Raw genomic sequence first — 23,525 nt, 5'->3', positions numbered from 1 at the left:
TGTGATTGTACACTGGACATGCCTGTTCCTTTCCTTAGAGGAGGAATGAGTGAGTTTTATGTGAAATAAACATTCCAGGTAATGCAGAGCCCAAGAAGTTGCAATATAAAATAAGACTAGAAAACTATAAAGCTTGTACAGTACAGGACGATATATTCAAATGTATATTGATTGTACACTGGACATGCCTGTTCCATGACTTAGAGGAGGAATGAGTGAATTTTATGTGAAATGAACATTCCAGGTAATGCAGCGCCCAAGAAGCTGTAATATAAAATAAGACTAGAAAACTATAAAGCTTGTACAGGACAATATATTCAAATGTATACTGTGCAGGTAACCTGGTGTCCATTTTGACTTAAACAATACTTGTACATGGAGATACGGCTCACAAAGTGCTCTTAGCCCCCAGCTGCAATGCTTTCTTCCTTTTCCTTTCCATCCCTTTCCAGTGATTCTTTCTCACCACATTTAGGAACAGATCCTTTGGGCCTGGCCTACAAGAGCCTACAAATGACTTGGTGTCTGTTTTCGTTAAGAATTATAAATTCTTTACAGCACAGTATCTGGAATGTGACTCTATTTTAAGACTAGAGGCAACGGCTGCTGTAGCCTGATGCTATTAGAAACTAGGCAAAAGCGTACTGTCTTCAATTAAAAAAGTGAAACATGAAGGGGAAAGATTATTTAAAGATTAGCATCTACACTGTTGACAACATATATCCAGCCAAAAACTTAGCTAATTATTATTGACAGTTGAATCAAGAAAGGTGAAAACTAGAGTAATGTACTGCTACTAGTTTAGCTGAACCATGGCTGCTTTGATGATGCAGGTGTGAAGGGCTCCCTATAGCAACAGCGATCGCGAGTAAATGACGCAAGCGCTTGTCTGACGGTCAAACTGCAACCAGTAATACATAACCAAAATAAGGAGCTTTGTTCTTGGTATGCAATTATAATTTGGCATTTGTATGCAACTGAACTAAGTAACAAAACCTACTGGCAAACCATAAAATCACTTCATGTTCAACTGAGTGGCGACAAAAAAGAGAAATCTGCACAACTTCTGAAATATTGTAACGTGTGCTAAACAAATTGAAATGGATTTACATAATGCTATAAAAACTACATATCATGACAAATTTTAGGAATAACCGACATAAAGACAGTACCATAAAATGAGACATAAATGATCTTTTTCATATACATAATAATGTTTACCATGTAACACGAATTCTCAGTAATCTAAAAACTACAGTTAAAATGTACAGACTGGAGTCCAAACAAATAAACTACAAAAAATTTCATTTTTGACACAAGAAACTTCAGATTGTGATAAATCTCAAGCGCACTGCTGTTCAAAACAAACTAAACCAGAATAATGGTTTAACCACATAAGAGTTCGTTAGCAAAATAAATGAAACTCAAAACATAATACCATTTGCAAAGTAATTTTTGTATTTCACAAAAAAAAAACTTACTGCTGTACAAATGTCTTTGTTGTAAGACTATGACGAGACAAAGCCCAATCTATAATCATGAATGAGCAAAGCAGTAGAAGATCAGCAAGATCTCCCTTAACAGGAAAGCCCTATCTCGCCGGTTGCAGCTTTCACTGCTTTCATCTCTCAATAAATTACTATACGACATGGCCCTTGATAAGGAACAGCTGCAGTAATAGGGTGGCAACTTACTCCCGACTGCTACTAAAATTATTTCCCCCAAGTCCTTGTAGTGATGTTTTAAACCAAAGGTTATTGATGGACATGAACCCACAACATCTCGGCGTCGCCAAAGATCCTGGTAAAGTGGATGTAAAAACTACATCCTGCCACCATTCTTCGTGATTGTCAAGGCTGGGTGTGGCCTGATTTAAATCAAGAAGGTCCAAGAATGAGATACTTCATTTCAATTAATGACCTCTTTAGTTTCCTCTTGTCCTTCCGATACGCAAGCAGATAATTTTAATTTTCAAAGACTGTCACTCTTTCTTTCTTGACACTCTTTGGATGCTAATTCTTGATCTAATCTCATCATATCTAGTTCATAGATAAGTTTGCAGACTAGGGACTATTCATATGGCAATACACATCGCATTACTATAATGATGCGTGACAGACTCAAAAGAAGAAAGCACAAACCAAATAAAGAAAACTGTACCATGCCCAGATCAGGTTAAGAATTGACAGCTACAGCAAGGAGACATCGGGCTCAACCTAACAGGAAATGTTTCATCTACCGTTTAGCAAATGACTTGGCCCACTAATAACTTGGACTCCACACAGAATTGCAATGAAAACTTAACTAAAGCTTAATTCATTATCTGCATGAACACAAACTAAGAAAGAACACCATCTCATATCCAACACAGGGATATGAGATACAATCATTTTCCCTAAATGAAATGCTACATCATGACTACGGATACTACACATGTAATTCTGAGAGAAAATAAAAAATGCTAGATACTGTAAAACATATAACTTCAGTCACTGGATAAAAGCAAGTAAGTCAATAAAAAAGTATTCCAGAAATTTCTTGCAATGTCCGTGCCTTTCCTAATAACAGAGCACTCGACAAAACTGCAACTTCTTTAAAAGCTAGAATTTCACTGACCAACGATAAAAGTGATCGACACACCAAGATTATTCCTCAGTGCAAAATCCTACAACAATACACTGACTACTTATAAAAACTCTCACCTCCAAAATGATCCCATACTCTATTTGTAGCAACAGCTGTGTTACTCTTGTACACTAGAAGTTAACAAAAGTGTATTTCAATGTTTTGGTAAGCAAGCTCCATCCATGAAAGTTTGTAAACGTTTGTGCCTGTGTCATTAAATAAGCTAAATAAGGTTGCCACCTGGATATACCTTAATTCTTCAGAAGTGGCCAACTGGAAGTATAAATATTGGGAGTAAACTAACTGAAATCTAAACATGGTTTAACATCTAAAACTAAAATGACTGTGGAAATGTTTAACAACACCATCACAAAGCATTAATGACACCTGTCAAATACCTTGCTTACTACCCAAAGCAGCTCTAGCAAGAGAATCAGTTTAAATTCTAAATATTGTCTACATATTCACTTCTATTCCCTACCACAGTATATTCTACATACCTGTACTACTACTTTCATCTTTTAAAGGCTTGTCTATTGCTAATGAACAATGTAAAGTCAGCAACTGCCTTTCATCTTTTAACAGTTTTCTAAACCTCTTATTGTCAATATTACAACGCATAACGCACAGACTTCAGCCAACGTCACATACGCAATCAACGTATGTGATAATTAAAGCATGATTATCACACTATACTAAAGGACTTCTGTAAAAAAATGTAAAACTTTAAAGCAAGAGAGAGTTGCAGTGGACAGAGCTTACTTACCAAGACATATCAATTTGACTTCACACCGTGAAATCAGTGTATAACTGCCCTACACTATTCTGATGACATTTCAAATTCAATCAAGAAGAATAGCATCACAAAGCTAAATAAAGTCCTACGGGAATGTGCTGTCCATAAAATAACTGAAAACAAAACTGAATGAGAAGTAGGCTCTTGATTACTATTCTTCATAATTGTCAAATTCTCTAGTCATGAGAAAGTATTGTGGCTTCAGAAAAAATACAACTTGTACTCGCATGTATAAAAGCTCGCAAAGTACATCTTTAAACATGCATAAATTGTCCCTTTCTAAGGGAAATTAAGCCTTAACCTGCAAGAACACAGTGATCAAACCTCAAGTTTTTACACATAAAAATTCGAAACCTTCTGTATGCTGACGGGAGATTTCATTATCATACATAGAGTCTAGAAAATTTATGTTGCACCACAAAATTTACAGAACTTTTCTTAATTGCAATTGTAGTCAACATTACCAGATTTGAGGACAAAATGTATACAGTAATAGGAATTCTGCATACCATACGCAGGTTTATAATTATTTAAGTGGGTATTTTTTTTTTTTAATGGCCACCTTGGGAACTTTGCTACATTTTATTCTTAAAATGTCTTTTTTGTATTTTTACTGGCAGTGTTGAAATAACTTTCAAAACCTTATCTTCATTAAAACATTTCAATCTGCTTTATTATAAATCCCTTAACGTGACAGACCTCAATCAGACTTCTTTATTTTTCAGGGACATTGTGATTTTTCTTTTTTGCTAGGCAATCATTTTGGTTGTGGTGTATTTCACAGACAATTCCCTAAAATTGAATGCGTAAATTTTACGGCTTGTTTACGTTATAAGTTACACTCTATTACTGTTAACTGAGTTATCTTGAATGTTTCAGAGTAGGCTCCACTACAGGGTCTTCATTAATTATCAGATTTTGTCACCATCAGAAGGCCAGACCCTCAAAGCATCCCATTTAATATCAGCTATGAGATATAGCAGATACTTCATGTTATAGCATGAAATACTGTCACTAAATATTGAAGTTATGGCTCAAGGGGACAATCCACCAACTGATCCTTATAACATATTCAACTACTTTCACTGTTCTAATATGGTTAGCCCTACAATGCCAGACGGCAGCTCAACAGTGAAATCAATTAGATCAAGTAAAAAATCTTAAAAGAAGACTAGATCACTTCTGCTATTCAGAGCATATCCCTTCTACCTAAAGCCAATCAAACTTTTGAACTACTAGCAAAGCTGTGATGTCTCAAATTAGTTAGTTATACATTTGTTTAACCAGACCTCTGAGGTGATGTCTCAAATGATCCTAGGAAATTACAGGAAAGCCAGTTTACAATCAGGCCAAAATTAAGATTTACTAACAAGGCATGGACACTGAATCTTTCAGCCACAGAGGATAGCCGACAAGAAGGTTTAACCATACTCACAGTTTTAATAACTTGAATAAAAGGACAGCTCAAAGATCATAATGGCAATTTAACAACGCTTTGAACTGTCACTTTGGTTTCTGTGTTTAGCTGTTTGTACTACATATCACAAGTAGAGAATAACAGACAACCAAATAAACTGTAGACGTTTCCTAAAGAAATTTAGACAAAACTACAGGGTGGCTGTCAGCTGGCTAAAAATAAAATGCAAGACGTGCTTTGAAAAAATAGCTCCGGAACAACGCTAATAGGATGGGATTGGAACAAGGCTAGTTGGATGGTACAGAGGGACTGGACGGTTAAAGTTATGTGAAGCAGAGCATTTGCATTAAATGATATGACTTTAAAAATGTCTGGTAGGCTATACAATACATACAGATAAATGATTACAACACAAAATTGGTAGGTTTGCAGACTGAATGGTCATCTTTTTCTGATCAATTCTCTTTTGCAGAGAGAGAGAGAGAGAGAGAGAGAGAGAGAGAGAGAGAGAGAGAGAGAGAGAGAGAGAGAGAGAGAGAGAGAGAGAGATGCTATATTTTTGTTCCATCTTCCTGCCCTCTAAGTATCATACCCTTCCATTCTGATTCCTTTGTTGCCCTGGCAATAGGTTTACTGTTACTGTTACAACTATTAAGGGGCATATATGCTGATTTTTCTTTGTAAAAAAAATGACTGTTTCACAATAAGAAAAATCTTTACTACTGGGAACAGAGACTGGCACACGAAACTCTACACATGGTAAAAGACAGCAACAAAACCAAAAATGTCGGCCATATTTAAACACGAAGTCTCATTCTCAACATGATAGGAGACTGGGAATTTAAGGCAGGAGTAATTCAATATGTGCCATTCTTACTTCAATTAATACCTCTCTTGATCTCCATATAAAAGCTATAAGAAAGGTTATAGGGGTATGTACGAGTTACCCATGCAAGGGGATAAGTGTCATCACTTAAGGCCAACAAGCTGTTGCTCCTAGTACAACAATTTACTAGGGTCAGGTGCGAAAGTGCTGATAGATAAGGAACATACCAATATGTCCACAGTTTATTATATAGGAGGCTACAAAGCCCCAAAATTGGCACCCGACAGCCACAAGTTTGTGCGACAATCACTGTATGAACAGTGGATGAACTTGCCACTCAAATGTTGCTGCATCTCACCTGAGTGCAAATGTTGCAATGAAGAGCTGAAGATAATTAGGATGGAATCCATGAAATGACCTGCCTAGCTGTCATCATATGCCAATGAAGACATGAAAACCTCCTTGGGATAAAAAAGGAAGCAATAGTTGACAGGTCAAGTTCTGTAAATAACCTTCAAGACCTTTGGTAACAATAAGGTTCTCAGGCCTAATGGACAATGAGACATCTGTGGTTAATAACTTTAGCCAGATGGGATTACTGGCAATCAGTTTGACTGGCTTTCAAGTATCCAAAAGAATAAAAGTGTAAAGACTGAAATCTGCTCAGGACAGCAACCTGAATGCAACTTCCAACAACGCATACTGTGCAAGGCCCTGACATCATCAAGAACTTGTTGCTCTTTAATTCTAAAATAGCAAAGACTCGATGAAAAACAAGCCACTGATGAGATAAGAATGTGAGTTGCCAACTAATGTAACACCAAGCCAACACGGAATAGTGTTAGCCCACGTTTTTAATGAGGCTTCATTAAATATTTTAAATGAACTAAGATAATAAGAGTAAGGCCTTATGTTGACAGAAAATACGGTGATGGATTCCCCGCCCCACCTCAACGTTTATAACCAGAGGATCAAGTCAGAGAATGAAGAAAAGTACAGTCAAGGTAACGAGATCAATCTGACATGGGCCTGGGAACTTGTATTTCAATATTCTGCACCCAAAACAGGATTTGAAATTTTCTATCTGAAAAAGGTATTTTAACATAGCAGCTCCTGGTCGCTTAATCAAGCAAGTGTGACTGCATTGTTTGTCAACATTCTTACTACTCTACTCTGCACAGGTACTGCTTACGGCAGACAGTATAGAATGTTTTCAGCTACATCCCATAGGAGAAGTAGACAGTACTAAATGTTTCCTAAAATTCCCTTTAGGCCTTAACTGCACTGTTCCCAGGCCTCGATTTATGTCCATTCCCACTTGGCTCTATCTGCATTTACTTGATTCCAATTTTCATTTCTTAGGGTAAATACCTTGGTGTGAGAACTATTAGTGTCAAGTTGTGACTCACTGGTCTTCTTGAACAATTTTATGATAATTCTTCTAAGAACTGTCATCCTATCACTTCTCAACCTTACGATGACTCAGTGAAAAGCAGTGTGCTACCAACGGTGCTGTGGGATTCAGAGGAATAGTTAGGAAAAGAATCATTCCTCCAGGAACAATCTTAACACTCAGCCAGGCCATCAGAGATATGCACTCCAGATTTTTGAGCCTTGACCTTAGTATAGTTTAATTTTTAGGTACATATTTCCCATCCTTTCTTGATTTTTCACATTTTGGTCCTCTGGGCTTAAGGAGTTCATTTTATTAGTTGCAACAGATGTGATTTTTTATAATTAAAGCCACCAAGGGTTGAACATACCAATTAACTTGTCTGCATAAGTAATTTGTCTTGGGTATACCGTATTGCATTTACAACTGCAAAACAAAACTGGAATTAAATGCTTCTCTCTCCATTTCAGTGAATCAATTTCTGATAGCCCAAAGAGTAAATGGAGGAAAGAAATGAAAAAAAATTATCAACAACCACCCACCAGCTGTAGATGATACATAAAAAACAAACTTTTTATTCATGTCATTCAAAAGTCATCCTGATAAAATATTGCTGCATAAAAACTCCACAGTGACATAAATATATCAACTAAGTTGTCAAAAAGTGAGTTCAATCATATAACTGGGTTATCAAGGTGAGGAACTGAAAAAGATGAAAAAGGAAAACAAAAGTTGGTTTCCAAATCCTCTGGCCTGGAAGTTAAACAATAGAGTGAAGTTCCTTTGAGAGTAACAGAACCCACAACCTCTTATGTAACTTGAAATGCCAACTACTCTTCTTTGCTTGATTTTGATTTTAAAAGTTTGTCCCTCCGAGTTACACGATGAAATTATATTTTCATAACACAGTGCAAACAGAAGCAAGATAAATCAAGTACAACTCTGCATTATTGTATTTCAAGATAAAGCTCTATGCATTATCTACACAGGTATTAATGGGAGAAAATGCTGTGATCATTAGTTATTTGTAAATCTACAAAGCACAAAAACAAGCAACTCCCATTTTCCTGTTCTTTCTATGGGATTTAATCATGTCTTTTTCATTGGCAACTTGGGTTATTAAGTTAGGTTATGTCAGTTAATAGCAAATACTGTATTACAGCAAAAGCCACTTCAAACTTCTAAGCTTTCCTTGAAGAACCTTGTTTCCAGAACGTTTCAAAACTTATTCATGAGAAGTCATGTTTTATTCCTAACAGCTCAAATCTACACTGACCAAAGCTTAATTTAGCCCACTAAGGGTAAAGAATGCTAATAACAGTTCAGTTGAACATCTGCACTTATATATAACACTTCTACACTCCAAGTGCTCATGGCTTTCATTTAAAGGAAAAATTAAACAGGATGCAATGAGGGGTGCATTTCTATGAAACTGGTGGCACTAGGCAATAAGGATATACATTCCAGTATCTAAAAGAAAATTTCTACAGAATTGGTATACTGACTATTCAACTGTGAAAGCATGTTAATTTGCAAGGCCTACTACATATAAAATTCATAAACTTGAATATGTATTATTGTACGATGGGAAAATATCTCTATTATAGCACTGCTAAGCTGAATATATCGTATTAAATACTGTCCTCTGAATAAATGAGTTACTTAGCAGAATGCATCTTAAAAGTAGATACCTATGGCATAATGAAGCTGCCCTTTTAAGCGTAATATTTTGAATTAGCACCTGCCAACCAAGTTGTTTGCTAAGACACAACTATGAAAAGTCTGACTACAATGCTATATATTTTGATTCCAATCAATGGTTAACTTTGGGACGTACATAAAATGACATTATTTAACATTCAAATACTTTTTCCACTAAGAATCAGAATAGTTGTCTAATTTTCATACAGGCCTCCTGTTAGTTAAAATATTCTAAAGCATTCTCCAGTTGAGTGCAACAAGTACTGGTAACAAAATGGTCATCTACATCACAAACAAAATCGTCATCTACATCACATACCTTGTGGATCCAACAAGTGTACAGTGCATTATGGCAACTACTTCATTCACATTGTGATGTCTGAAAGGTGCACCATATGATCGTAAATTCATATGATCGTAAATTCACAATCAAAAGCAACTCCCTTAAAATCTACAATTGTGTGTCTCAGCTTTATGTCTATTTTACCAACATTTTTCATTAACACTGATACAATTCGTCTTCTATAATTATGAAGATGTACTTCTATCAATAAATCATTTTTCCAGGTACATGCAGTATAACTGTTTCTACCAATCCAGGGGTATCATATTACAAGGGACCCCTTACAATACACACTGAATTGGATTATTAGGATATAATCACAAACACAAACAAAGATAACACGCACTTAACTTATACATATCTACAAACGAAAATAAGAAAAAAAAAGGGGTTACTTTTCTTGTTAAATGGGGAGTCTCTTAATGCCAGAATTGGGGCAGAGTGGAGCACACCTCAAAATATTAGAAATAACATTTCTTTCCTGTAATAATACATATACAGTGGACGCCCGCCTATCTGCAGTTCCGGATTCGCGGATTCGCCTATTCGCTGATTTTTCTGCGGAACAGATATACACATTGTTCGTGGAAAATTCGCCTATTTGCAGTATTTTTCATTGAGAAATATTCACTAATTACTGTATTTTCATATTTTCGTGACTAAAAGCACTTTTTGTGATAAAACTATGAAAATGCTCAGGTACAGGCAGTCCCCGGTTATTGGCGGGTTCCGTTTCCGAGGGTGTGATGATAACCGAAAATCGCCGCTAAACGAAAATTGGCATTTTCGGAGATTTTCAGCGGTTATCGGCGCCAAAAAGCGCCAATTTTTGGTTGTCGGCACCTCTGTTAGGTATGTATTGGCATCAATACCCAATTATTGATGCCAATAAACGGAAATCGGCGATTTTCGTCGTTAGACAAACGCCATAAAACTGGATTGCTGTTAACCGAGCCCGCCATTAACCGGGGACTGCCTGTATAAGCATTTTCAGAGGGTTTTTTTGGTGTTTTGAACTATCAAAATAGGTAGTTAAAAGCATTATTTCAGCTCTCCGCGGGGAGTTGTGGTACGCATCCCCCACGGATAACGGGGGTCGCCTGTACAGTATATTGAGTGGGCACCCTTGATCACTTCCAAGACAAAACACTCCCTGTGATGTTAAATTACTTAGATGATTTCCAGTTCTAAAATAAAGACAATTTAAGCTAGGAAATATGATTTTTTTGCACCTTAGAAACACACTTCCCTTGCTAACATTAAATCAGGCCTCAAGAAAACTGCAGTTATCATCATTACTACATGGTACTTTAATAATTATGCAAAAATATATAAACTGAGTATTACTTTACTCAATGTTTTCTGTACTGAGTACTTTATTATTATCAAGCAGTTTAACAATCACTTGACTCCTGTTCAGGCCAGCTGGAAGGATTTTTTTCTTATTAAAATTAATGAAACATTTGTGCAGGAAAACTTGCAAGTTAAACATCTAGTTGGAGCATGACTGAGTGTTGTTAGCTCTACGGTCATGCAGGAACCTTGAAAAAGCACAAATGAAAGCTCGACTAGCCTGTCGCTATCAAACGACGGAAAGACAGGAGATTGTGAGATGGCAGTAGCACACATTTTTACCAGTGTACATTAACACTGATGGAATGTAAGTTCAACTCACTGTTTGCTGATGTCACTGGCTTATATGATTATCAGATGTCCCTCTTTATGCATATCTAAGAGAAATAATTTTGTCCATCCAGTACAATCTAGGATCACAAAGCAAAAGAGAGAAAAAATATATATATACTGCCATCTACCTATTACTACTGTAACAAACCTCAACTTTGTAATCTATTATGAAACTTGCAACTTTGTTATGTTTTAAAAAAGTGTTATTTAATATCAGAAAAAAGAAAAACAGAAAATTATGACAAGGAAGCTACCACTCTACAGCTCTCCAACCATCAGACAGGTATGCGTTGCAATATTTCAAGAGAAAAATGATAAAAACAGGCATGAAACTACGAGGAACTTCACAGTGATCTAAAATTCAAGGGTTTCTCAGAAAGATGCAATGCAATACCGGGAGTTGAAAAACTGTTGCCCTTTTGAGGGCAGAGTTCATACTGTCTGCCTTCCCAAATTATGCAGCTGGCACAAGAGGTTCCGCATTTTGAATAAGCACCTTATTCTTTGGAAGCTTGAATTTCAAGTCAATGGCCCCTGTGGGCCGGTTCCACAAGAACAGGGTTCATCTGAATAATAACAATCATAACAATTTCTGTATTTGGCACTCACATAAGGTACACTACAGTAATTACAGAATGAACTGTTGAGAAATAATGGCTTTTACAACTAAACAGGAGACAAAATACACATCATGCAATGAAAGAAAATGCATATTCTCCAAAAGGGAATAAAAAACTTACTAAGTTATTCATTCTACAATATAGGTAGTCCCCGGTTATTGGCGGGGTTCCGCTTCTGAGGGTGTGATGATAACCGAAAATCGGCGATTTTCGGCGCCTTTTCAGCGATTTTTGGGGGTTATCGGCGCCTCTGTTAGGTATGTATCGGCGCCAATACCCAATTATCGGTGCTGATAAGCGGAAATTGGCGATTTTCAGCGCCGAAAATTGCCGATTTTCGTCGCTAGACAAGCCCCATAAAACCGGATCGCTGTTAACCGAGCGCGCCGTTAACTGGGGACTGCCATTACTGGCACGTATAATTCAAGAAATACCAATGCGATAACAAAAATGATAGGTGACTACGCAAAATTATTCATAAATACTTGCAACTTTGGCTTTCGTCAAAATTCACACCACTGATTAAGCAATTTCACAAAGTCTAAGTACAGTACTCACTTCCTACGTTAAGAATAATTACTAAAGTCAGACTGGATTGTGTGACATCAAAAATATCACTTTCAGATGTACAAATGACAACTTTTCATGTTCCAGACATATGCTAATCATTGTTATAAAAAAACTCACTATGAAAAAGTCACCACATATGCACTTTCTTTCATTAATTTAGATAATTAAAACTATATTTTACAATTCTAAAATGTAATGGTAGAGGAACACATTAGTGAAACATTATTTTTCGTTACACTTTTTTATACAGTATATCTCAACTTGAAAAAGCTTGAGACAGTTTACGACCAACTTAAAAATATTTTTGTCTTTTTCAGGTCGTTTTTCACAGGATTCCTTACCCACTTCCAAAGTCGCAAATTCTAAAGACTAAAGGAAAGAATCTAGCAACAGGAAATTGATAGGGAATGTGATGATAGTGACTAACATACCAGTACTACTCAAAGGCACTACAGAAGTAGCATGAACACTCAGACATAGTGCTGAAAAGGGCCAACTATATTGGATAACCCACCTACTGGACTAGGGGAAATTCAGCTTGTTTCTAATTACATAGAAAAAACATAAAAAACTACTTTGTAAATTAAAGTGTTATGGGAAAACCTGTCCAATACAGTCTTTAAACTGTAATCATTAACAAAGAGTTTGAATTACAAGGATAAGTGGCAAAATGATCCATTTCAGATTGTATTCAAACTGTTATTACTACAAGAGTTTTTCAGCAGTGGTTAATTTCCCCCACTGTCTAATTATGAAATGTTCACTTCCCTGATGCTCATTTATTATCACTCAAACTCATTTCAAAAGGTAATACATATACATTTCCCCTACTACTTTATAAATTCAATGGCATATGTTATTACAATGAACACAGAATACATAGTATACTATATCAAATACTGTACAAAGAAATTACCCAATTCTTTATCTTTTCCTAGTGTTACTGTTTGTACTGGGCTATAATATCAAGATTCACCTTAACTTTCTAGTGAGCATTACAGTTGGTATAATTCTCATGTCTAAGAAATTTCATGCTTGCAAAGTCTACGCTCCTACACAGCAGCTGCTGCACGTGCATACATCCATGCATTAGTTCCTGTGATTACGGTTACATAATATAATATCCGTCCTTTGAGAGAAGGAAGCTTGGTACACTAAATGAGGACCTACTATCCTAAAAAATGTTAAGATGTTATTTTACCACTTACATGAATGTGTTATCCAAAAACGTTTGCGCAACAATGGTCAACGTTATTATACAAATATCAGCTTCAGTTACAAACTACGCAAATGGTAATGATGCAACACGAGGACCTACTTCCTAGCGATGAGCATTCAGTAGTAAAGAACCCATACTGAAGGTGGCTGGATGGGAAATTGCCGTTCTCTAGGTACTACAATTATGAAAAGCCCTGCCAATCCGATGCCTCTGACTCATCGTCAGCCTCGATGCCGACGCACTTTATGTTGTCACGGAGCATTGGGGTACCCTTTCCCTTACCTGAAATATGAAAAAAAATGTAGTGTAAAAGTATGAGTAAAGGACACTACACATACCATTCAGAAGAGACAATTTTGTTAATTTAGCAGTAAAGTACAAGAGGTATGGACCACTCACTCTCAACAAGGAAACTTAGGGGGGCAGGGGGGAACCTTGGTTACCTTACTCCAAGAAAAAAGTCCTATGATACATATGTACTACAGAAGCCAATACTGTATAGCTTACTTAATTTCGGGAGAGGTTCCACAAAATATAAGTTGTACCTTTTCTCCCTTATTCTCCATTTTTCCGCTGATCTAAGTTATACAGATAGATACAAGTCACAGCGGTGGCAAAAATGGAATTCAGAGCAATACCAGCTGAATATTCCTCAAACTATACTCTAAGACAAGCTGTAATAAAAGCATGGCTAAAATGGAATTGGGAATACTGTGATGAGAAACTGTTAAAAGAAGATTACACTATTAGTATCATTTTTTTATTTGGGAATACTGTGATGAGAAACTGTTAAAAGAAGATTACACTATTAGTATAATTTTTTTTAATTGCACATTTATTTCTTCACAAAAATGAGATGACTTACATAGAAAACAGAGGAGATTACAATAAGACATGACTGTAAATTCTAGTGATGCGTGGGTGAAATAAACTGGTATGACTGTGATACAAAAAAATAGTTTCAGAGATATGGAAGTTAGAGGCTGCAAAACAAATTGAGTTGGGTTGAAAGCATGATGAGAGTTGAATGATGTAGGCAGTTAGAGAAGTGGATACGGAAAGAGCAAGAGATTCATCAGAGAACTCTCTGCCTGGAATCCCATGAAGTCCAGTCTTCGAAATGATTATAAATTTTCATAAAAAATTTATTATGTGGATACTTACTTTTAAAGATAGCTTATATCTCCTCACCCACCCACGTGGAGATATAAGCTATATTCAACAGTAGGTAAGATTCATCCTAAATAATGACTTTACAATTGATTCCACTTGCTAACCACTAGTGCTAATTATCCAAGTATGAGCGACTCCTGACAATTTGTCGTCTTTCAAGACTAACCATCTTAATAAAATAATCCCAAATAACCATTGGTTAGTAACCTCATTTGTCAGTTCAACTAACCAGCTCCTCAGAATTCAAAATACACTACAGAACCTGTTACTTACCTAAAACTCTCGCAAGAATAGTTAAGACCAACTGGCCTTCTGTTGGTTTTAGAAGGTGAATCTTTTCACGAAGCAACTTTTCTTTATAGGCCAGCAATTCAAAAGATACCTGAAGTGCTCCACTTTCGGCGACCTGTATGAAGAACACTTATTTAGAAGAATGTTGACTCAACTGTCAGTGCTGAAACTACACAAAAGCATGTTGTCCTACTAAATCTGAAAGTTACCGAGAGAAAGACTGAATATGCTACTTGGCTGAAAGACATTACAACAATCTGAGTATGCTGTAGTTGACCACAGAAGTGCATTACATTATCCCTTTTGTTAACTGAGTTTCCTGAATGTGAAATGGTACTGTCTTCATACAGACTGTGTGGTAGTAACAGATTGAAAGATCAGTATTGTGACTATTACAACAACCCTACTTTTTCATATATTTTGCTCTCATAAGTACTGTACAAGAGGGCCTTCTCTGTATATTCCTGGGGTTTTATGAATGTACTAGACTCTCTGCAGTGGGCTGGCAAAGTCAGGCCAAGGTTTGGAATGGATATAGGCTAGTGCTCATCATGTGTATCATTTGATTTTTCCTAATATTTGACAACCCTCATGTTATTAATGATCGTAAAGGTGAGACGTCACAGTGCTGTCAACTAAACAAACCACAGTATGAACTGGCACAGGAGAAAAAAAGTCATTTATAGAAAATACCATTACTGTACTATTATAACCTTTTGCCAAAATTTTTAATATGTACGCAACAGCCTGATATGACACTCCACCTAATGCCCATGAGCATGCACACAAGCACACACCAAGAAATTATCAGTAGTCTTTATATGACAATCATGCAACGGTTCCACACTACCTGAAGTTCCAGTGCATGGCAATAGACGCCGTGAGGCTCAGCTATTTTGTATCCGTCATCTGCGTCCTTCACTGGCACCGTGACATCTATGTGGTAGCGGTGATTTATCTGGAAGGTATCCTCCATTCAGCAAGGCACAAAAAAACCTCTATGGTCACTTTAAACAAGCTTAAAATGACTGACAAGGAAGGCACCGGAAAGTAGACTTCAGTGCCTTAGTTATTATATGCAAAATTTCTGTAAAAACACACAGTAAACAGATGCATAATAAGCCTGATCGTTTCAAATCTATTTTAGCATTCTTGAGAAACGCCAGCCCTATTCTTTACGAGATGTAATTTACCATTATCTGAGAAAATAGGCCACTTAAATTGGGCTGAAATTACTAAAAACTTGGGCTGAAATGACTAAAAATAAGTACCAAATATCAATACCCATAGGTAAATACTTAGAAAACACGAGTGTGCTCAATTGTAAACGTATACTCTATGAAAGGTACAGAATAGGAACAGCTCAAGATTTGTGAAAGCTGGATATGTTAACTTCCTACTGCCCTCAAGATGGCCTAGCTACAGCAAATAGCAACATACGAAACTTCAGTCAATTATTATACACACATGACAGAATGGGCAGTTAAGCACTACCACTACCCATGGAGTGAGCAGTTAATTAGGCACACACAAAAAAAATGTTTTTCCTACCACCATTCCTCTCAAATACCCGCCCTGTTATTGGTGGGTTTTCTATGAAGCAAGCATAATTTTCCTTTGTATAAAAAACTGGGAACTCATGAGTAACTCCCATACTCTATGCTGATAAGAACCCTTTGCAGATTATGTTTTCAAGTCTGGACAGCAAAAAGAAGAGAGGAGGTTCAAAAGTTCCACAAATTTTAATATATAAAATGCAACTAGGTCCTCAATATTCAAGTACGAAGGGACTGGTGCATTCATCTTTAACAAGTTCCATACAATTTTTCAACAGAATTACAAATGTCGAATTTTTTTTACTGCATAATTCTAGTCCCTCATTTGTTTACTCGCTGGAAAAACATACCTGTAAAAATCCAACATGTGCTTCAAATTCTCCTTCTGTTTTCTCCTTCACAGTTATTGCAGTATTGCCCATAGCATCTGTGTCTTCAGAAAAGTGTACATGATGTCCTGTGCAGTACAAATATACAAAAATGTAAGGGTAAAATATTTAAAATTTTAAAAACTTAGCTGATATACAGTCAACAAGGAGCACCCAATATCTTTTATATTACACAGAGTGCTTTACAATCAATGAAAATATATGGACAGTTTTATCAATCATTACTTAGCCCGGCAATCCAGAAAACTGAGCACACAATTCTTACCACAAATTACAATAAATGAAATAATAAACCATTCAAAAAAAATGTTCACGTTCAGAGTTACCATTTTATTTAAATTATGCTGCAAGGTTCTTAACGTAATACTGATGGCTCTGTCAGCCAAGAGAACAAAAGTCACTATCAAATAAGCTGCATCCAAGTACAGAATGCCCCTAGACTCACTCTTTCACAGTCATCAGCTTAGATTCCTCGGTGAACTGAAACCTGTGTATGGAGGTAAATCCAGACAAAATCTGTCTGGATTTATGAAACACAAAATTATTTTGAATTAGACCGAAACCTGTGTATGGAGGTAAATCCAGACAAAATCTGTCTGGATTTATGAAACACAAAATTATTTTGAATTAGGATGAGTCTATATCACATGAACCCTCTCACTTCACCTGAGGATGATGATGCTTGGGCTGACAGATATTGCAACTCTAAAGTTGAAAGTCTTGGCACAGTTCATCTACTAGAATGAACTGTCTAATCCACAAACTTGAGGCCTGTACTCTTAAGTACTTCCTCAAGACTCTCATGTGGCAGGAGAAGGGGGGGAAGGCATTCGTCTTACCTATAGCCTACAAAAAGATAATGACAAAGTGAGGTTACGAATAACTTCCTTAAATTTAATGAAATGATTCCTCACTTTGAAGATTATCATGAAAAGAATGGATTCTTAAACATTTCTTGAAAAGAGTGAGCTACATTTATGGCTTGTACAACTAACATCTTTCCATGTGTTTGTGTGTAATAGGTTTGATATAAAGTCCATCTAAGAATGAAAAGTAAAATAAAAAATTTCTAATATTCAGTGGTGGAATCCATTCTCCTAAATGAGCCAGAACTGTATTACAAATTGATCCTCACTATGCATGTGTTTGAAGCCCAGAATCAAAACACTGACACAGCTATAAAGAATCCATGTTAACAACCTGATTAAGATCCTGACAAAACTGGGAACCAAGTATACTTTCCACTTGCTGTAGTTTTCAATCCACAATTGGCTATTTCAGCAAATATACTGGGGAATCCAATAATTTGTCTTAACTACTGTATACTTCATTTTGAAAGGGGGCCCTGAATCACCATGTACAATGAGGAATCTGAAGGTTAACTTTTTCCTCTGATTTTGCTTCAGATATAAACTAAGTTTCACCATGCCCACATACAAACTGAGAAAGTTAGATCTCTCATTTGGTCTCTGTCTCAGATTTGAAGAAGAATTGCTGGTAGTTTATTCTGCAGATAAATGAACACTTTTACTTGCTTTACAATAGTCTAATTAATATAAAGAACAAAAACCTAACCAGGATACTGTACACCTTCCATTCACATCTGAGTTTGGGTCATTTCGGCTGTAAGTCACTTAGGCCGTAAGCACCTTTATATGCAAAATGGGTGCTGTGTTTAGTACCAGCCCCTTGGGGATGTATGTAAAACAATAAATAATGATGGTAAATACCATAAACATAATGTCTTACGTTTTTTTGGATTTTACAGCCTAAATGACTTACGGCTACGTTTTTTTGGATTTTACGGCCTAAATGACTTACGGCTGAAAGGACCAGGACCGCCCTCTATTCAAGTCTGAGGCTCAAAGTTGGACTGGTTAACAAGTGTACTAAGAAAGTAAACATTCTGTGATGTATTGAAGATTCAGCTAATTAAATTTATTATATAAAGTTAGTGTTAAAGTCCTCCTGGGCCTCTGTAGGCTCATAGGGCAGCCCTGATCTCCTGTTTCTTAGGCCAACAGCCAGTGGGGAAAGGTCCCAATGACACGTGGCCAGTGTGTCGCTAGGCCCACTATTTAACTCCCCAGCCGGGGGCTGGTACCTATTCTCCTTCTGAACCTCTCGGGTTTTTCGGACTGTTAGGTTGACAGGCCGCTGGATTTTTACAGTGGCACAATCCGAGCCATTGTGAGCAGCGGGATTTGAACCCCACCTGGCCCTCTCGACTGGTAGCTGAGAATCATACCACTGTTATATAGTGACAATTAATACAATGAAAGAAAAAGTTGAACTTCAACTGTAAAGTTAAAGAAGATAGAAGACCAAGAAGAATAAATATGCAAGAACATGAAACTTTAACCTAAAGGTCACAGAATTAACATTACAAAGAATTAGTGGATAGAACTAAGCACATAGAGGACACCAGAGCATTTTAATTACGGTGGGTGCCTGCAACTGACAGAGACCATAAGTAATATCTTTTCGAGATTTAAAACTCTTAATACACTTGGGATAGCCCAAATGTCATTTGCATACGCTGACCACATGTATACCCTGCATAATACCTGTCACATACCAATACTTTAGACTACAGATGACTGTTCTAAACTAACAGTGCCCATTCCAGGCAGTGGAATACGTATAAAATAAGAACTTTGTACGTTGTGTACGAACACAAGAAGCTACTACAGTTTTTGAGTTACTACTCACCCTTGTCATCCTCCATGCTGAAGATATTTTGGATGCAAACTACACTCGCCTTCCAGAACCAAACGATTCGAATTATTTGAAGAGTACCGTACTACTGAAGTTTCAAGATCTTTCCTGATCTCTGCAATTATAAATACATAAACTTGAACCATGAATAAATCCCACCATGACATGTTTCATCATTACCAAGTTGCACTGGCTACCAGTTACCAAAATGAAAAAGTGTTATATACTACGATAAAGAGTAATACGGTGAAATTGGTAAAAAAACATTAAAGAAATAGCGTATACCACTGAGAACATAGCGACACTAAAAGCACGGACAAATATACATTAATGGAGCCAAGAATTAAGATACTGTTAAGTTTTTTTAGAACACATCACCCAAACTATTCAGGGAACTGCCCTGAGAACACATCAGGTGTACTAAAGCCAACCCAATTTCAGGGTACAGCACCCTACGTTAAAGTTAGGTTAGGTCACGATGCATCCCTGCTATAATACATTCTCATGCTTTCAAGTCATCTGCGACCCATGGATCTAGTGCACCCAACCCTTCTCCCATCCACCACGACAATCTAAGTAGGTTAGGCTAACCCAGGCCTACTAGTGCAAAACTTGGGGTAATTTGGAAGAGAGCTCTTATCCCATTACAAGAGAATGAGGTCGAGAAGAAAAGCTTCATCTAGGGTCACAAATGAGTTCGGGTCGTTTCGGCCGCAAGTCATTTAGGCCATAAACCCGTTTACGTGCAAAATGGGCGCCGTGTTTAGTACCAGCCCCTTAGGGATGTACGTAAAACGTAAAATAATGACAGTAAATACCATAACCATAATGTCTTGCGTTGTTTTGGATGTTATGGCCTAAATGACTTATGGCTGAATCGACCAGTACCGTCACAACTCAGGTAGCCTGGGCATGATGCAAAGCTCCTCAGTATGGGATGAAATAGGCTAGAGGGCAATTCAAATCATACAGCTCATATATAAATTAACATAAGGAGAGACTGTAAGCCTATTTTCTCCTGACTAGCCTAGGCCTAGAGTTAGCTTTAATAGGCCTAGATCTACTTCTTGTCGCAAAACCATACCGTAACACCTACGCCAATCGGTCCTACCACGTCGCAAACCAATTAGCCTACCACCTACCATATACCAAGCCCTAGTCTAAGCCTACAACCTGAGGGATGTCAGGCCTAGTTATAGGCCTAAGGTCTGGTTATGCTTATACCACAAAACAGCATAGGCCTATTTATGGTACAGAGAATCCATATTCAAACACGAATAATTTCAATATACTAAAACACAGGATAACAAATGCAATGGAAAACTATGGTACGGTACCATTATAGGCCTATGCTTTGGCTATGAAACTATCACAACAGAACATAGGCCTAATTATGGTGCTTATGGTGTATTGAATCCATATTCACACATGAATAATTTCAATATACAAAAAAAAAAACAGGTTCACAAACGCAACGGAAAATTATGGTACGGTACCATTATAGGTCTAGGGTCTGGCTATGCTAATGCCAAAATACAGCATAAGCCTATTTGTGGTATATAGAAACCATACTAAAACAAGAATAATTTCCATATAAAAAAACACAGGGTCACAAATGCAATGGAAATCTATGGTACGGTACCATAAAAAAAAAAATAGACCTAGACCTAGTATGCGGTACGGCCGCTAGGCCTATAACAGGCTCAGCCTAAGCTACACTAGGCCTATAGTGCGATTTAAAACCTTAGTTTTACCATAAATATATTAAAATTAAGAAAAGATATAAAAAAAACAGTCCCACCGGAAAATTAAAAAAAAAAAACACACGACAAATAAACAAACTCGCGTCACATCACAACCGTAAAGTGTAACGAGAGACCCAAAAGGGAGCGATCGGTTTAACGACTTCGTTAATTCGTCCTTTTTTCGTCATTTCTCCTCTTCCGAAAGCGAATTTAGCCCTCTGCCTGTAAGATCCCTGTCTCTACCCTTCTCTCTCCCTGTATATAATGCTACAGGAGGCTTGACTGGCTTCGTGTGCCCTTTAAAAGCGAGTGGCACCATCGTGGCACCGCCCCCACGCCCTTCATACCCCTAAAAGAGTATAATAGATGCCCTCCTCAACAACAAGCACTTCCTCTTGTTTTAAAACGAAGTCAAGGACCTTCGTTGACATATATATATTCTAGATTCTTTTTTTTTAATCTCTCTCTCTCTCTCTCTCTCTCTCTTTAATATTACGGGTAAAACGAAAAAAAAAAAAAATAATGAAAGCTTCCGGCAGCCAGAACTTGGTCCCTGTAAAATGTCATAAGTCACGCAATATATTTCGATAAGGGACTTCACTGATTAATATACTTCATATATATATATATTTCCGTATATCATCTAGATTTCATTATTTTTTCTCTCGTTCTCTTTAATATCACAGCTAAAACGAGGAAAGCTCAACGAAAATAAAAAGTTTCTGGCAGCCAGAACTTGGTCCGTGTGAAATGTCATATGCTACCCTCAATGGATTTCGATAAAGAACTTCACACACGAATATATAATATACAATCTAATTTCTTTTCTCTCTGTAATATTCTTCTAGTTTTTTTTCCCCGCTCTTTTTAATATAGTTCAGGTAAAACGAAAAAACGAAAAGTCTTCTGGCAGCCAGAACTTGGTCCGTGTGAAATGTCATATGTCACACTCAATGGGTTTCGATAAGGAACTTCACTGACGATTATATATAAAATATAATCTAGATGCCTTTCTTTTCTCTCTATAATAGTTTTTCTAGATTTATTTTTCCTCTCTCTTTAATATTACAGGCAAAACGAAAAACAAAAAAGTCTTCTGGAAGCCAGAACTTGGTCCCCGTAAAATGTCGTAAGTCACACAATGGATCACGCTACAAGGAAGTTTGGTGTGTTTTTGAAATTACCATTTAAAATCACGCTTCGTCGATTTAATCTTGACTTAACGAGTACTCGACAGATAAAAAAGGCCACAACAAACAACCCTGATTAAGGTTGATTAACATGTAATAACATCGGTTGTGCGTGCATCCATAATGTATGTTGCAAGCACGGGGCCAAAGGGCGATTTTATGTCGCAAACGTACTTAATGGAGATTGTCGTGCTAACATAAATGAATAGGACGCGGAAAGGTCATTCTTCCTGGTGAACGGGGACACGGGAAATGTATTGACAGTATATATATGATTATGTACGTAAGTTGATATAAACACATCATCATCATCATCGTCAGGGTATGTAATCTAAATTTTATTTTTACGTGAATACGAAATATTGTGTGACAAAGTAAAGCATTGAAAATCAACAAGCAATGTTCTATGTTTTTGTACCTAGCAATGTAAAGTCTTTAAAAGCATAAAATGGTTCTAGTCGTGAAATATTTCTTGTTGAGGTGACACATCACATCACAGACATTTTGAAAACTGCCACTTTGTTTGGTGGTCCTGACATCTTGTTATTACCGCGTTTACTGTCCTTTCAAAACAACATTTCATCCTTTCTCTGCAGGGCATACCTGCAAAGAAGAAGAATGTTTGCACAAAGGTTTATAAATGCCATGAAATCTCAGCACAAGACGACAAGCGCAGGGCGAGTATCGCAATATACTGGTTAATTCAGAGTGTAAATTTCTAAGCCAAGGCCAGTGACCACTGAGCAGCTCTATGATTGTGGCCAGGACCACGTGACTAACTACACGAAACCTCATCTTTCTGAAAAAAAAAAAAAATAAAAAGTAACGATGCTTCTACGTCGGATCTGCTTATACAAAAGAATAAATATTTCCTTGATAGTTCAGACACTATAAATGATTAAAACATTCACTGTGCCAAATTTATATTCTTTAAAATTCCAATACAGTGTACAGTCCTTTTAGTTTCCGTGATTGAACACTAAATAGCAGTCACTAACTTAAATAAATTTCTTATATACATAAAAAAGACAACAGGAAACATGCAAAATTGCAATATTTTTCACCCGTTTCCAAAAGGCGCAGACGGTAATAACTAGGCCTAAATACTTTCCAAGTTTTTAAACGCGTTTTTATGTCGATCAGGATTACTCACGACTGCATTGTCTGAACAGCATAAACTTGCAAATTACAGCTATGAGGAGACACCAGACCTTCACATACCTCCAGTGGAAGTGGCTGTCGCAAAACTGCCGTAATTCTCACGACA

The 23,525-nt window shown here is 36.9% G+C and overlaps 1 protein-coding gene across 9 annotated transcripts in view; it reads right to left on the bottom strand.

Annotated features, from left to right (window-relative positions):
* The window catches only part of LOC136848264 (adipose-secreted signaling protein), a 26,688-nt gene extending 3,163 nt beyond the window's left edge, over window positions 1-23,525 (bottom strand). Inside the window, exons 1-7 of one of the 9 annotated variants that reach the window (XR_010855986.1) lie at window positions 23,480-23,525; window positions 19,318-19,438; window positions 16,567-16,673; window positions 15,511-15,618; window positions 14,643-14,775; window positions 13,296-13,478; window positions 9,000-9,137 (exon numbers count right to left, since the gene is read on the bottom strand). Coding sequence is in view for 5 of the 9 variants with exons in the window: in XM_067120651.1 (XP_066976752.1) it covers window positions 13,378-13,478; window positions 14,643-14,775; window positions 15,511-15,618; window positions 16,567-16,673; window positions 19,318-19,333 (465 nt within the window). In the remaining 4 variants the exon portion in view is untranslated. Of the gene's footprint in view, window positions 1-8,464; window positions 13,479-14,642; window positions 14,776-15,510; window positions 15,619-16,566; window positions 16,674-19,317; window positions 19,439-20,819; window positions 20,944-21,124; window positions 21,237-21,311; window positions 21,418-23,411 lie in introns of those variants that run through there. The other 8 variants (XR_010855988.1, XR_010855985.1, XR_010855987.1 and 5 more) reach the window with 8 other exon arrangements.

Source organism: Macrobrachium rosenbergii, chromosome 18 (genome assembly GCF_040412425.1).
Source record: "Macrobrachium rosenbergii isolate ZJJX-2024 chromosome 18, ASM4041242v1, whole genome shotgun sequence".
Taxonomy (NCBI): domain Eukaryota; kingdom Metazoa; phylum Arthropoda; class Malacostraca; order Decapoda; family Palaemonidae; genus Macrobrachium; species Macrobrachium rosenbergii.
The sequence above is the reverse complement of the archived record's forward strand: the minus strand, read 5'-3'. Positions and strand labels throughout refer to the sequence as shown.